Genomic DNA, 16565 nt, shown 5'->3' with positions numbered 1-16565 from the left:
AGTGTAAGCACGTTAGTGTTTAATTTCAATGCATTAACTGCAGCAAAATTATGTTTCTGAAGAAAGACCAGGAGCCCAGTGGGTAAGTGAAAATATTCTTCCAGGATGCATCATCCCAGCTAGGTACAGTAGACCAACAATGTTACATATCACAAGTGGGCCAGAAATGACATAACTCTGGTGCTAAACTTTCCAGGTCACATTCACCAAGTGGCAGGGTTCCAAAAGGAATTACTGAGGACTTCAGTATTCTGTGGTCTATCAGTAAAGGAAAAGGCATGTTATATGCCATTATCTAGGCTGTAGGATGTCTTTCACCTTCCTGAGTGACATGCCAAAGGCAACAGAATGCTGCCACTTTTCTCTGAAGTGCCATTTGAAAACAAGCACCTGCTAAATGTTATTTCTTCCTGAAAGTCACTTATATTTTAGACTAACAATATAGCAAGGCCTTGGGAAACCAGTGTGGGAGATGACTGCTGGCAGACTATGGAAATATATATCTAACTATACAGTGTAGAGAGCGCTGGAGGCTACAGCCCTGACACAAGTTACAGTACTGTTAGCATAACTCTCCAGAAGGACATGTTCTGACTATTCTCTGCCACCACTTCTCTTTGGGAAAGAGATAGAGAGCAGATTCCCTGCTAATATCCTTTCAACTGTGATGGCTTTAAGGTCTGAGAATCTGTTTTCTGTTAACAAAAACTATAAAACTTTCAACAAAAGATGAAAAATGTGTCTCCCATTGGCATGAAAACCAGAGACTTCTTTGGAGAAAAGTATCATTTTGACAATCCTCTGGAAAGTGGGACACAAAAAGGGATGATTCTTTGCCATTGGCAGCAGAAACCACATATCAGCAAATCCCTCTTTCTAAAAAGTCAACATAAGTCACTCACAAAACCTTGGATAAAAATATCAGGTTTAATTTTTTTTACCCTTTGATTGGCCCTTAAATCAAATGCAATCAGTGAAGTTCTCTCTTGCTTTTATTTCCCCTGTTTTAGTCCCTGGAATTTGACATCTGTTGAATTCTGGATCTGGTTTAGGGCTTTTTCCAAGTCCAAGACTTGGGGAATTTTGTTAACAGTGCAATAAAAATAACTTCATAGTGTTGTAGGGAAACATTAAAGCCTTTTTGTGTGCTGCTCTCTCCCTTTATAAAAAAATACAGACAATGTTTCTTTAAAAGTCTCCATCTGCAAATCCCATTAGATGTGCATATAAGGTTTCGGATGATTAATAGTTGCCTGCTTTGCTTTGGTTGGAGGGGCTGAGTGTATGCAGGTTAACCCCTCCCTCCCCACTCTCACATTTCACTTCACAAACTTGTCACTCGCTGCCCGGCACAGTATTTAAAAAGTGTTTCACCCATGTCCAGCATTTCACAGGGAGGCAGCTGCAGGCCTTGGGAAACTGTTCAGCCCAATTGCTGCATAGATCTGGTTGGGATTTTCTAGCTGGGACTATGCGGAAGTTTAGTCAAGCTTCCAAACTAACAAATTTGCAGTAGAACAAAATCCACAAACCATTTTTTAGGGGAGGCGGTGGGGGAGATCCAATTCTGTTTTTCCATACAAGTTTGGAGCTATTTTTTCCCCCTCTTTCATATCCTTGAAGCCTGAGCTAAATCCAGTTACGAATCTCGGAGCACAGACAGCATAGAGCCAGCAATGGATCCCTCCGTGAGTAGCTGTATGCGAAGTCCCCGTCCCACGACCCCACTCTGGGGGTGCCTGCGGAATGCCCATTCGGAGCTCAGCACAGCAGCAGGAGCGCATCATTACCCACAAGCACCATTCTCATTCCATCAAAAACCAGACTTTGCTGCATATTCCGATTTCTCAGCCTCTTGCTTGGCCACTGCCCCACACAGCTTCCCCCGAGAGGAACGCATGTTCGCAGAGCAGCACCCTTCTTTCCAGCATTCTGACTGGCACTTTGCAGCATCCGAGGCCAGAAGGCGGCTAAATCCAGGACTGGCCTTGGGTTCTGGGGAGCTAGAAAGCAGCAGCCCAAACCTAGTGGCTGCTGCAGGGGGCATGAATGAAGATTATGGGGTACCAGGAAACACTACAAATGAAACTGAGAAAAAGGCATCCAAAAGGAAAAAGGAAACCTCAGGTAGGTGGCATGTCACCAGGGATCTGGGGTAGCAAAGTTCACAGCGTCAGAACATCTGTAAGGTTCTACAGCAGAGATTAGGAAAGGAAACCAGTGAGAATTACATTTCAGAATTCTCGACGAGGGAAGAGTGTAGCTGGCAATATAGAGCACTACTACCGAAGTAGAGGGCTTTCTGTTTGCTGCTGCCTTGTATTTATGTAGCTTTTCCAGATCTTGGGCCTGAACGAGCTAGCTCGGCCTTTCTGTAAGTGTCAGACAGAATCACATGGTGTCCCATATATTGGGAGCACAGCCCTAAATAAGGAGCAGATACATTGTGTGGCTGCCATTTGCCCAAGTGTGAAGTGATGGGGGGTGTCAAAGAACAGGCAGCCTGTGGGAGTGTGTTAGAAACAGGGAAAAGCAAAACAGGCTCTGGGCTAGTTACTGTCGCTAAGATTAAAGGGATTAGAAAAGGATCGAGACACTCAAAAGTAACACAAAATTCACTGGGAATAAATCACTGTCAGATCTCACACCCCGAGTCATAAAGGAGGAGACAGCAGGAAAGCTGTGGATCCCTGGATTGCTAAATGCATTCTTCTGCAGCAGTGGGTCCTGTACCATGAGGGCGAACTCCAAGGGGGACACTCATTCTGCCCTTTAACTTGACTTCAGGTAGCATCTATATTGCTAGGTGCTGAGAATCTAACAGGAAAATTATGTAACTAATTTTACAAATCATTTGAGAGCTGAATAGCATTGACCTGTCTCTCCATCTTCGTTGCTAATGCACCTACCACTGCAGAATCTGGGCTCTGACCTCTGCTATCTAGAGCTGCCCATTGTAGGAAGCTATGTTGTAGCGCAGTGCAGGTTAAATGCAGCCAAACATGGAAGGTCGTTTTCAGCTGTCTGCAGTTGAAGATGCCTCCTCCCCTCCCCTTTGATACACATTCCACCTTTGTGTCAGTTTGGCTGAGCATTTAATACTTTCAATTCAAATCCAAAATCAGTGGTCGAGTTGGTATTAATGACTTGCCCATTAGACATAACCAGGACATGTTGTCTTCAGCTATAAGAAGAACAGTGCAGGTGGGTTTAATTGTGTTGTTGCAACTTTGAAATTGAAAATCTTCCACCTCCTAGTTTTCAAGGATCTCATGGATACTTTGCTGCAGACTTGCTGCTGCTGTCAGTATGAAATATAGACATGGAGAAACTGGTCGTGTCTCTTAAGAAAGCTATTGAGTTAGGTATTTATTATGAGTCCCTCACTGAAGTATTTGTGCCCACCAAAAACATTGATGCATTTATTCTCCCAGCACCCTTGGGAGATATTTCCCTATCATCCCCAATTTAGAGACCAGGAACTGAGGCACAGAGAGATTAAATGACTTGCCCAAAGTCACACGAGCTGCCTGGGCAGAGCTAGGCATTCAACCCAGATCTCCTGACTTTCTACCCAACACCTTAACTCCAATATCCTCCTCTCTCTCTCGTTCTGTCAGTGCCATTGTTAGTCCTAATCTCTGCTCCAGAGAGCTTCCCATTTCAGTTCCCTCCAGACATTGGCAGGCTGTCTGTGAGTATCTGAAACAGATAATAACCCAAACCTCTTTGAGTCCCAGACTCTAAACTACTCCCTTAGATATTTCATAGTCTCTAGAAACCAAGCTTGATATCATTTTTGGACATCCAAGCCCATAAAGGATTTTCAGGCAACAAATGACCATAAAAATAATACAAAGAACAATTTTTCCAGAACAGAACAACAATATTGCAAGTCATTAGGGATTTTTTTAAAGAATTTATGGGATTAAGAAGTAGCCGGGACATCTCAGTACATTCCCATTAATGGATATCTTTATTCTTAATAGTTTAATGGGATTCCAAAGCATGTCCTCATGTGTTAAGCAGATGACAAATAGTCCCTGACACCTTTCACCCCCTTATTGCTGTGAGCAAACCTTGCCACTCTCTCCTCCCTCTTGCTGCCAACCCATACGCCTGTCATTACAGAGGAGCTGTAACCAATGCTGCTACACATGACATCACTGAAATATAAAATGATTCTCTACCTTCTGGCCAACTGTTTTCATTATTCCTCCTTCTCTAGTTTAACACCTTGTCTCAAAGGTGATTCCATTGCTGCTTTCATTTCATTCACTTCTGTGCTGATAAAGCAGCAGATAAAATTAACAGTACTACTCCTTCCCCTCCTCCAGAATAAAATACAATAAAACAAACCGGGAGAAAGTCCTGTCCCTTTAAACATTCTGATTTCCTGAAATCTAATGGCAGTTCCTTGAAATGCAGCTGGACACACATTTATAGTTTAAGTGGGACACGCTTCCTCTCCTTCCTCCTGAGAATTGGCTCCAGTTTGCTTTAGCAAAATCCAAGTGTCCAAAGAGTGCGCTCTTCAGAAGTTAGCAGTTGTTAATAAAGTGAAACAGCAATTATCTACCACCTTGAGACATGCTGCAAGTTAATACTGTATTATACAGAGCTATGTGATGGTGTCTTACCAGCTACTGTCTTTGCTGTACTGTAGCACAGGCATTGAATTTCAATTATTTGTTTTGGTGCAAAATCCTGTAATTCTTTCTTGGTCCATATTCAGCAGAGGATATGCAATAGGGACTTCAGGATTGGGCTCTTTGCTAGTATAGTGCTCCCCAAAAAGTCCAAAGCAAGTTTACCTCTGTGATAAACAGGGAGACTTACAGTGTTCTCTCTGTGTAAAAGAAAGATTGACCATTCTGCTTAATCCATGAATTCTTCATTGAAATGCTGTAATGTTTAAACATATTTATATAACTGCCTAGTACGGGCAGTAGCAGTCACAGCAATATTAATATGTGCAAGTATTCATGTACATACCTTACACCCACACCCCTTTTCTACTGACTTTTATTAGTAAGAGGCTCTGGTCTACCCTGACTGACAACCTAGGTATGCCCAAGAAAGTCAAGGCAGAAGATGGGCTAGGATTTGTTTTCATACCTATCATTGCAATAGTTCTCCTGTACATCAGCCCTAACATTTCCAATTATTGTCTTTATAGATTTCGCCAGATTTTCAGTACTGTGCAACCATACCCATCACATATAAAAATGGCTTTAACATGATGCCTTGCAATTGCCAACATTACAAAAGCCAAGGAGTTTTAAACTGACTTGTAACTTATGGTATTCTACGTTTTCCATATGATAAAATGACGGTTACCAAGTAAACAAACAATGCCACAGGCACTTAAACAAGCTCTTAAATAAAACAACAAATGGTCTGAGTGTCGGAGTGACTAATAAACCCCCGCAGGCACTGACTGTGTGGGGCATATATGGCACCCAGAGCAAGCTTTGAACAGACCTTCTGTAATCTCATTTTAGACTTTCTGCATTTTCCAGATGACTGCAGCACAGAAGACATGTCCAGCCTGTCCATGTCTATCCACACACATTTACAAATAAAACACAGAATCCTGGCAGAAACCCAACTCATTCACATAGACAGTTTGGATATTTCAGTTTTCTATCACTCAACAAACTAGAAAACCATGTAGTAAGAACAGGTCACACTAGAACACAGGAAACAGTAAATTAAATTTGGTTATTCTGTTTATTTATCAGCAATTACAAAATGTTTATCTGCTGGTAAGCGCTATTGAATCTGGGGGAGTTGTACTGATGTAACTGAGAGCAGAATTTGGTCCATTATCTTTATATAAATGAAAACATGCAGAATTTAAATGGGGATGTATCAGAGATGAGATCGGACGACAATGTGCAAGGATTCATTTACAACATTTTACATTCATATGCTGCCTTTTATCCTAGGAAAAGCCTAAAATATGTTACAAAATTTTCAAAGGACAGTGTCAGTTCACTTTCGATGCAAAACATAAGGTTTTATAAATCCAAGGATCAATGAAAATAGCGCTATCATTTTAATACCCAACTAAAATAATCTTAATTTTGGATTTAAGCACTCCCCCTGCAGTGTTGCAACCTAGACATTACACCAGTGTGCTGGTGCATTAGAACCAGAAAGTGAAAGTGGTCAGAAATAGTCTATAAATAAAACAAACTGACCAGCCTATTTCCCTTTTCCAAACTCAGTGAAGTGTGCAAAGTAAAAGATCAGCCATAACCGTGAGAAGTAAATTCAATTTTTAAAACCCTTCTTATCTCAATAATGTAATAACACAGGTAAGGAAATCTACCTAAAAATATGTGACTTGCCCAACTGTCCCTTGAACAAACTGGTAATTAAACTTTGTATAATGAACTGAGAAGGCACATAGTATAATGGCTCTAGCTAGGATGCATGAGGATTGGGTTCTATTCCTGCTTCTGTAGCTGACTTGGGTAAGTCACTTCTCTGCTCTGTGACTGTTTTCCTTTTTCTATTTAGTGTGTAAACTCTCTGGGGCAGGCCTGGACTCTCGCTATGCGCACATACCGTGCTGAGCACAGTGGGGCCCAGATCTTGGCTGGGGCGTCTATATGCAATACAAATAGTAAATAATAAGCTGTATACTGCAGGAAGCCTACTAGAAGATTAAATAAGTGCTTGGCCTAGTTTTCTGATATTTACTTTTACATTTGAAAGAACATACACTGCCTTGTCTTATTGCCTAAGTAAAATATTAACCCTATTTACAGTCCTCCATCAAATTTCAAACAAAATCTCCCATGAGAGCCTCTACTAGTCATACCACGGATGGCAGAGACACACGGAGGTTTTTTTATGGTTGACCTGCATTTGCAGTCACGGTGCCCTAAAAAGCATGTAGATTCTAATGTGCCTGTTAGCAGATGCTGAAGTCAGAGTTAGTCACAACCTGAGATGCAAATAAAAAGCCAGAGGGCAAGAGCAGTGGAAAGGTTGGTGAATCAATGGCAGGTGTTTCACTTCCACATCTGTGATTAAGTGAAGACTTGACCAAACAGAGACAGGAAGATTCAAACATTCTGGGTGAAATATGCTGCAATAATTAGGCTGAATTTTGACTGATTTGTAAATGACACATTAGATGTACCATATGTGCGTGAAAAGACAGAACAATCAGAATCCTGTGTGTGTTGAGAGGAGGATACAGCACTCTGGGACAATACAATGAGCTTTTCACTTAATGCAGCCCATTTTTGCAGCTTATTAATAAATAATAATACACACATTGGATATCTAGATGCTTTTTACCAAGGATCTCAAAGCACTTTGCAAGTTTCAGCTACATAAATCAATTATGAGCTATTACTGTGAAACACCTCTTTGAACTGGCCCATAAACCATAGACATCTTCTCCTCCACAAGCTCTCAGACATGCTGAAATGTTAAAATCATCAAGACTAAATTCAACATTTCAGGGGAAAAAAAAGACAGCAGAACTAACACAATGCTGCTGAATTTGCTCACGCTGCACATTCCCTGCCTCCTTATTCCCCTTCCTTTGTGAACTCCCTGTATAACTTTCTATTGTAGGGTCTTTGGGGCAGATACCTTATTTGTTTCGGCTCTTTTTAAAGTATCCATCACATTGAGGGTGCTATACAAACAGCAAATAAATAATATGAAAACTGTCCCAAGGATCCACCCTGCTTTGCCTGCAGCAAACAAATGCTGAAGCTGCAGACGTCTCTGTAGGAGATCTTTCTTATTTTTTGTAATATTTTTGTAAGTTTCAGTTCCAAATTTCAGCACATCCTGCCTGTACTTATCAGAGTAGCACTGACCTGAACCTGCATTAGGGAAGAAAAAAATGACTATCCCTTCACCTTTTATAGTGATCTTTCCTGCACCTCTTTCTTTAGACCTGGGCTATGTAACATATGAAACGATTACTGCTGCTACTGGCTAGTCTCTTCCGTAGACACGTCTTTTCATAAGAAAGTGTAAAATGTCAGTTCACCAGCTGAGTTTAACTGGATTTTTCTGCAGGCATCCGCCTGTCGACACAAGTACAGTTAAGGCAGGAAGAAAACATATCAAAAGCCACCAGGTGGCATGCTTAATTGCCCCAGCCCTGGGCTGGCTTGGGATGTTCATTTACATCAAACCTTTTACTTTAGCAATTAGACTGTTCTAATTTTGTGCTAGCAGAGATAATGCTAAATCAAGCTAAACAACTAAGTGTTGTCAGAATCTAGGAAGACTCAGTGGTTTGGAAATTATGATTAACTTAATTGTAATGAAACAGCTACAGAAACTCTCCTCCCCCTCTGGATGACCTCAGAGGGACCAAAGGAAAACTGGTTCCCTAGATTATGAGGACTTTACATGTTGATCATGTTATCCTTGAGTAGAGCTACATCTGAAATAGTTTGACAGGTAATATACCTCCCTGAGGTGCACACTGATAAGAACTTCTAGTTACTTTAGGAACAGATGTCAAATGAGTCAGCTATCTATGAAATCATTTAACTTGGACAACATGAATGCACGTGGTGAAAGCCACAGACACACACACACATCCTGTTAGCTGAGATTTTGGAATCCTGTGACTTGTTCCATAACAGCAAATCTTTCAGCATCTTGCTTTTTTAACTAGCTAGAATAAATATGCCCCAAAAGCCTTTAGCATGAGAAAACGTTACTTCAAAGACATTATGCAGACACTCCAATGTTTTTGTAACCCCTTTATTGATTGGAAGGGGGAAAAAACTACAGAAATTTACAAAATGTCAATAATTAAAACTTCAGGTGCATAGCAACTGGCTAGGAAACCCCATGCACATCTAGCAACCAAATGTGTCCCTGTACATGCACTACCAACTGACCTTCATGCTTCAGTGCTTCAGCCAAGCTCTAACTATTAGGGGTTAAGATGAGGCCCCTTCATGGGGGCGCAGTTTATCTTACATCTGCCTACTGGGACATTTCTTGCACCTTGTTCTGAAACACTGTCATAGCCTGGACCTCACACTAGACTCTGATCCAACATGACAATTACTATGACCTGGACACGTTTCCTTTCGGCTTCTCAATTCAGAGTTCAAGTCCCAAATTCAAAGTGAGTCTCCCGGAAAGTCACAGCTGTAACAGACCTGACGTCTCAGCTGTTACAAAATGCTACACGCAGCTATTTTGTATAGATAGTTGCTCACACCAGCAGTACCCCAAAATGCGCTGCAGAAATCAATGCTGGATAACAGCAATGGGAGAGGCAGGCTATGAGTTACGGGTGAGAGAGAAGCTTTCTTGAAATATTTGCAGAGAAACTGTTCTGTGTCTAACTCTGCACAGTGTGGCTGAAGTGGGCAGAGGATGAAGCCAGGTGAGCATTGTTTCTGTGTCACTGCTCTCACAGATGTGTTCTCTCGCCTTTCTTCTCATGGGGACTGATTTTGATTGCAATCACACTGGTGTAAATCCAGAGTAAATCCCCTGACTTTACTGGAGTGACTCCAGATTTACACTCTGGCCCATTATACTTTTATAAATCACTGGTCAACTTTGCCCCTCTCCCTCTGCATGCAAAGGTTGATGCAGATCTTGTTTTGGAAATTTTATGGCACAAAGACACAAGTACTTTTTGGCTCCCATGTGTCTTTGTTGCACCACACCCCCTTTAGGGAAAAACCTGTTTGATTAAGCTGCAGATGTGAGCATGGCAGAGATGTGAGATCCAGGGAGAGGATGGAGGTCTGAAAATGTTCACAGTCTGTGATAAATGCCACCATATCTTTTGATGCTAGAGGACTTTCTGGGTTGGGATCTTTTTGTGGATTGTGCTGGAGAGAAAAACCTTTCTAAAGCAAGGACTTGCAATATTTCATGTGCATTCTGTATTTTCCACATCCTATGACCAAAACTCCAAAGAAAAGGAGAGCCAGTTTCCACTTTTGGAAAGGCACAAAAACCACAATCATAATTAAGCAGCCAGTCCCTTTAGCAGCTCTGTGTGGCATATGGCCCATGCCACAGGCTCCAAGTTACACAGCCTATTCCGTTCCCCAAGCTAATCAGCCTGAGGAGCAGAGTTAAATCATTAAAGATGACTGAAATAGTTTCTTAACAAAAAAGACCAGTGAAATTACCTTCTTTAGAAATGATTCACTCACATGAGGCAAACTGGGGAGCTTCAGCTAGGGCAGAATGTTGCTGCTTCCTTGCTTAGACTACACTGGCTACTAATTTGTGCAGATACAATTTGTGTTATTGGCTTCAATCACTACAGCCTTGCATGATTTGGGTCCTGGCTACATCAGAGATTGCAGTTCTCCTCATGCTGCCCCTAGAGAGCAGAGAGCAGCTGGGAATCTCCTGAGCTGGAAGCTCTCAGGAGCTGGTGGCAAGGGCCTCTCCACATGGGGTCCTCAGCTATGAAATTTGCTTCCTCCTGCTGCTCTGTCAACCCCCAAACTTGTTGACCTTTGGGGAATGATGTGAGGCTGGTCTGTTTACTCAGGAAGATGGCGAAGTGGAGGATTTCTGTGAACATAAGAACGGCCATACTAGGTCAGACCAAAGGTCCATCTAGCCCAGTGTCTGGTCTTCTGACAGTGGCCAGTGCCAGGTGCCCCGGAGGGAATGAACAGAACAGGTAATCATCAAGTGACCCATCCCCTGTCACTCATTCCAAGCTTCTGGCAAACAGAGACTAGGATCGCCATCCCTGCCCATCCTGGCTAATAGACATTGATGGACCTATCCTCCATAAATGTATCTAGTTCTTTTTTTAATCCTTTTATAGTCTTGGCCTTCACAACATCCTCTGGCAAAGAGTTCCACAGGTTGACTATGTGTTGTGTGAAGAAATACTGCCTTTTGTTTGTTTTAAACCTGCTGCCTAGTAAACCTGTGCAATTGGGTTTGATGCTGGGTGGAATATTTTGGGGTGATTTTTCCTCTTAGTTTGTTATTTGGTTGGGAGGTGGGTTAAAGATCAAGCTACAATGAACAGATTGTTAGAAATGAAAAACATTTTTTAGAAATGTAGCCAAGGACAATTTCACCAGGTAATGCTGGCAGTTCCTAGCAGAAATTATTGTTAATGGGAGTTGCATGTAATTTCTCTATTTCTGATGGGCAGCACTAAGAGTGAACACATTATAAATCCTAAATTTGAACCTAATGGATTATTCCAGTTGGTTTCCTTTGACAAACAAATTGAGCATTTGGTAAATGCTGTTGCATTATATATCCATTGCTGTTGCATTATATATCCATTGCTCTCTCTCTTCTGTACAGAAGCAATGGATATATAATGCAACAGCATTTACCAAATGCTCAATTTGTTTGTCAAAGGAAACCAACTATTATATATATTGCTTCTCCAATCTTCTTTTGTGCATCTCCTTGAAATAACTCAATAATAGTATTGCTATTATTGGGGTTGAGGGGAGGAGAGAGAGAGAGAGAGAACACTTTATACTGCTCTGAAAATAGGTGAACATTAATCCCCAGAATAGCTCCCTTCTTTTTCCAAAATGCTTGCTGCTGCGGAATCCTTGGTTCTCCTTGTCTCCCTTCTGGCTATATAGAAAACTGGAACCTGAAGGGCTTTAGATAAGGGGTTGATGGGGTGGCTAATTCTGAGCAGAGAGCTGATGAAATACGTGTATTCATTGGTATATATTTATTAAGCCTAGCTGGAGTTGATGCATCCCAGTTCATGTCATATTTCAGTGAGGTTCCAAAGCTGCTGTTTTGCACTGCAAGGTGTTTGCCGGCCCTGACATCACCACGTCTTCATGCTGACTTTCCTAAGTGGTGAAGATATTGACAAACAGCAGAGCTCGAAGTTGGTTAAAGAACAAAGTTGAGCGCTGCAGGGAAAATTTACTGCAAAACCCAAAGTTCAGCAAGGCCCAAATGTTCAGGGCAGCTTGGCAAGGTACATCGCCCTCCACCGGTGGTCTTACTTCCTCCCCCTCCTCTTCATCCTTCCAACACTGCCGGAGTTTCTGTCTTCCCAATGAAGTAACCAGATGCTCCCTAATGTGTGGAGCTTTTCATTTCAGACAGCGATGGAAACACAATGGAAAATGGCATCATTAAACAATTATAGATTTTTCAAAAACAAGCCCTTGAGATGAGACAAAACATTCCACTGGCTACAAAACCTCTTTCACTTCCACTGAAACCAGCCAGCTCACATCTCAGTGCTAGAACTTGTAGAACAAGTTCCTGTCACAAGGGCATGGGCTTTGCCTTTGCACACTGAAGCAGAGAAGCTGGGTCCCTCTGTTGCTTAGATATATACAAGAATGGGTCATTTATAGTAAGCCGATCTTACTTTGCATGTGGCTATGGTCATTGTCAGAGCGTTTTAAAATGGGGCTTGGACAGCAGCTCTCCAGCTAGGACTCGCAAGGCCAGCTTTGGAAATGTGACTTTCCCAGGGGTATATGACAACTAAGTGTACGATCAGTGAAAAACAGCTCAGGGCACTTCAATAAGAGCTGAGTAACTCTAAAAGACATGATGCCACCAGTGGTCTCACCCCACTCTTCCCATTGCTGTGTTCACTCTAGTGAGATCTTTTCTGTGGTTACGTTCACAACCCAAACACATTTCCAGGGGAACGTGCAGGCACCAGACCCAACTGGGTTGGGTCTTATCAACCCTGCTCAGAGCCACCCACTAGTCCAAGGTCATTGCCTCATCAGTGTGGGTGGGTTACACTCAGCACCTTTGCTTCCTCATCCCCCAAAGCTGGATCCTAGCCCTAGTGTGTGCAAAATGACATACACCAGTAGAGGTCACCACACACCTCATTAAGTGCACTGGCATTGAGACCAATTCTTAACTAAACTCTGAGGCACCAGCAATCTAGCTAGGTGATGGTGTATGTATATAAAAATGGTAAGTGAAAGGGAAGGCCTGATTGTGCTAGCTAGAGACAAGCACAATGCAGCCAAATGATGTGCAAGCTTCCTCCACACAGCTCTGCCAATGCCCCCTCAGTCCTGCCCCACAGTCCATGATGTTCCAGCCCTGTGCTTCCAGACGACTGCCAGTGCATCCAGCCTCCCATCAGTTCTGTGCCTAAAACTGACAGTGTCCAACTGTGTGACTGATGCTGTGAGGTGGGATGGAATCGGGTCATTAAACAAGCTTTCACTTGGGACCTAAACCAAGATTCTATCAGTTCTCTTTGATGCATATAGTTGTGTTAACCATTATGACTGCAATTTACACATAAAGTATGCTTGCCTCTTAGAAAACCAGGATTCCAGTAGAAAGCCAGAAGCCAGCAGCAAAGCACGGAAGGAGAGGACAGCTTTCACCAAGGAGCAGCTGCGGGAATTAGAAGCTGAATTTGCTCACCATAATTATTTGACAAGGCTCAGGAGATATGAGATAGCTGTGAATCTGGACCTCACCGAGAGACAGGTACCTCTGGAATATCTGCCTCCTCAGCTGTACCCTGCTGACAGGGCTATTCCTGCCTAAACAGAAGGGTGTATGTACAATATATGCACATTGCACCCGTTTCTACTTTTGCAAATGTGCATAAATATTTGCACACAACCTGAAAAACTTTGTAGCAAATCTAACAAATGCAGTTTAACATGGAGATAATTGAGAAGCTGATTTCTGGTATTTGGTTAAAAATATACATGTTTAAATAAATTTTTAAGCTGCAAAAACCATTTCTGAATGACTGGTGTCTAAGTGCCTTCAGACGACCTATCCCATTCACTGGCACAAACCAAAAGGCTGGTACGTAATAAGAAAGGCTAGGCAGCAGCTCCCAGGTGCTGGTAACCAGGACTGAGCTAAGCCTTCAAGGTCCACAATGTTAGGGTGACCAGACAGCAAGTATGAGGGGAGGGGGTGGTAATAGGCGCCTATATAACAGTAGGCCCCAAATATCGGAACTGTCCCTATAAAACCGGGACATCTGGTCACCCTAGCTCCACAAACTCTGCAGCATCCCGAGGAGCCCAGCAGTAAATGAAACAAGGGTCCAGAGGATGTTAGAGTCTCATTTGATGAGCTGTCTTCTTTCAGGCTAAGGGAATGTTGTGAACTGACTAGGGAGTATCAGAGTGAGGGGAGTGTAGACTTTGAGGGTCACTATGCTCCCAGTTTCCTGGTCTGCTCTTAGGAAGGGTTCTTCTATCAAGGCTTAATAGTTGAGCAATAAAGGAATGACTCAAGTGAAGAAAGGGAAATAGTATACGCTTAGCTGACTCAGTTAGGCCTATTAGAAATATGATAGGCAGATGGACAGGTCTATGCATAGAGTACTCCTGGGGGAATTCTCCGTCATTGCGTGTGCACAGAATTCGTGGCCCCTGCAGATTTCTGTGCTTCTCCACAGAAAAATTACTTCTGATGGGGAAGTAAAGGGAAGCCACAAGAGTAGTCATGCTCCCCCTCCCTGGCAATGCAGCCAGATCAGTTTGGGCACCCAGAGCAGCTGGTAGAGATGTAAATCACTGAGGTGGGGAGGAGCAGGGCAGTCATGCACGTGTGAGAGAGACACGCTGTCCCTCTCGCTCACTATTGCGGCATGCGCGGCATGCTCAGCATGGAGGGGTGGGGCTTTGGAGTGTTTCTGAAGAGGTAGGCGTGGGGCAGGCTCTATTCCCTCGGTGAATTGTTCCCTTTGTCTTTGTGAATTCCTTCAGGAGTACAAAACAGGTGTACAAATTTTAAGGCTCCTTTACATTGCCAGAGTGGTGTAAGGGAGCCTTATTGTGAAGGCCTTATAAATGCTTATGGTGCTTTGGTGATTAGAACTGGTCTAAATTTTTGGACTGAGAATTTCCTAGCAAAATGTGCTCCTGTTTGGTACTGGCCTTTTTGGAGATGGTCAGTATCCAGTATAAATTGTGAATTTGAGCCCCCAGCCCTAGTTGCCTATGATGTAACACTGAGCATATGGCTGCATACATTTGTTGACTAATAGCTAGAAATAAAGGGTTGATACTAGCTACATTACTAATAGATAGAGAGGGTTGGTGATTTCCTCCAATTCTCCCCAATCCCCTTCTCCATCCATTGTGTTGTAGGTTAAATAAATTATCAAAATAACTGAGACCAGCTTGATTATATTCCATTATTTTGACCCCAAAAAATGCAGAATTTTGCAGAGCGAGACAAGAGAGAGACATCTTTTATTGGCCCAACTTCTGTCAGTGAGAGAGACAAGCTTTGGAGCTTACACAGAGCTCTTCTTCAGGTCTTCTTCTTCAGAAGGTCTCTGTGTAAACTTGAGAGCTTGTCTCTCCCTGACAATAAAAGCCATGACTTCACCCACCTTGTTCTCTAGTATCCTGGGACTGACATGGCTAGGAGAACACTGTATAGGTGCATGCAGAGACAGAGAATGGGGAGCTGATGAATAATTCCTTCCTTTTCTCATCCAGGTCAAAGTGTGGTTTCAAAACCGAAGGATGAAGTGGAAACGTGTGAAGGGTGGGCAGCCAGTGTCCCCTCACGAGCATGACACAGAAGATATGGACTCTGCTGCCTCCCCGAGCTCTGAATAGCTCCTCACCAGTAGTAATGTACGACGAACGCAGGAAGGGTTGTCAGAGAACTGACGCCACACAGTTTAGCAGCAGCTGTATCATTAACGGGTGCCCCTCCCTGCTCAAATCATCTCATCCTCCTGTGACTCTGGAAGTGGTGCGCCTTAACATGCCTTGGGGACTGTAAAGGGCACACAGGAAAGTCCAGAGAAGGGTCTGACTGAACTCTCACCACTGCCATCTTGGCAGTGCCAGTATTTCTTCAAAATAATAACTAAACCCACTGACTATGAAACCAATAAAGCTGACTAGAGCTGGATTTCTAAGAACCAATCATGGTCTTCAAGTCCTCAAAAGACACAGTTTAGAGGCTCCAGTTTAGGGTTCGGTGGTAGCTCCCCAACATATAACCTTATCCAGCATCTCTCTTTGGTCACTGCTATTTGTCAAACCATAAAGGACTTGAGCATTCCACAGAAGAGCTTTCTTCGTGCATCACGCCACGAGTAACGGACACTCTGGTCTCCACTGATGTTTCTTGCATCATTCAAACTGAAAATATAAATGGTTATAAGCAAGTCTGGGGGGCAGTGGAAATGTCAAACAAAAGTGTGGCCCCCCAAATGCTATATTGGCCTCCAGCCATCAGTTTTGGAAGGAATCATTCCCACAAGGACAAGGGCTCCATTTAGAGCTGAGATGGCAGGCACCTTGCTGATAAGCCTGTGTGAATGAGATACTGGAGGTTTGTTTAATTAATCTTAGTGTAGCTGCTGAAATCAGAACATTAAATCTCACAGGGAATATTTTTATAACCACCGCCACCAAGTATCAAACCAAGCATAATGAGGTCATGAATCACCACTGTTCTGCCCTGGACACTGAACTATAGCTGGTTATATCTTCTGAAAGAACACTGCTCCTTTCTGTTGTGTTTGTCACACTTCCAGGGCTGGCTCCAGGGTTTTTGTCGCCCCAAGCAGCAAAAAGAAAAAAAAAAAGCCATGATCGCGATCTGCA

The 16565-nt window shown here is 42.9% G+C and overlaps 1 protein-coding gene across 1 annotated transcript; it reads left to right on the top strand.

Annotated features, from left to right (window-relative positions):
* Positions 1-1493: 1493 nt before the first annotated feature.
* On the top strand, positions 1494-15843 carry MEOX1 (mesenchyme homeobox 1). Its single transcript, XM_039516442.1, has 3 exons — positions 1494-2127; positions 13283-13455; positions 15441-15843. Exons 1-3 carry the CDS (start codon positions 1677-1679, stop codon positions 15561-15563), a joined length of 747 nt encoding a protein of 248 aa, XP_039372376.1. The 5' UTR covers positions 1494-1676; the 3' UTR covers positions 15564-15843.
* The last annotated feature ends 722 nt before the right edge of the window (positions 15844-16565 follow it).

Source organism: Mauremys reevesii, linkage group 27 (genome assembly GCF_016161935.1).
Source record: "Mauremys reevesii isolate NIE-2019 linkage group 27, ASM1616193v1, whole genome shotgun sequence".
Taxonomy (NCBI): Eukaryota; Metazoa; Chordata; order Testudines; family Geoemydidae; genus Mauremys; species Mauremys reevesii.
Note: the sequence above shows the minus strand (reverse complement) of the source record. Positions and strands in the feature narration are given on the sequence as shown.

Excerpts from the sequence above, each read along its gene's own strand:
- MEOX1 (XM_039516442.1), top strand. The coding sequence starts at position 1,677 with ATGGATCCCTCCGTGAGTAGCTGTATGCGAAGTCCCCGTCCCACGACC. Across the intron at positions 2,128-13,282 it reads AAGGAAAAAGGAAACCTCAG|AAAACCAGGATTCCAGTAGA; the intron begins GTAGGTGGCATG and ends CTTGCCTCTTAG. Across the intron at positions 13,456-15,440 it reads TGGACCTCACCGAGAGACAG|GTCAAAGTGTGGTTTCAAAA; the intron begins GTACCTCTGGAA and ends TTTCTCATCCAG.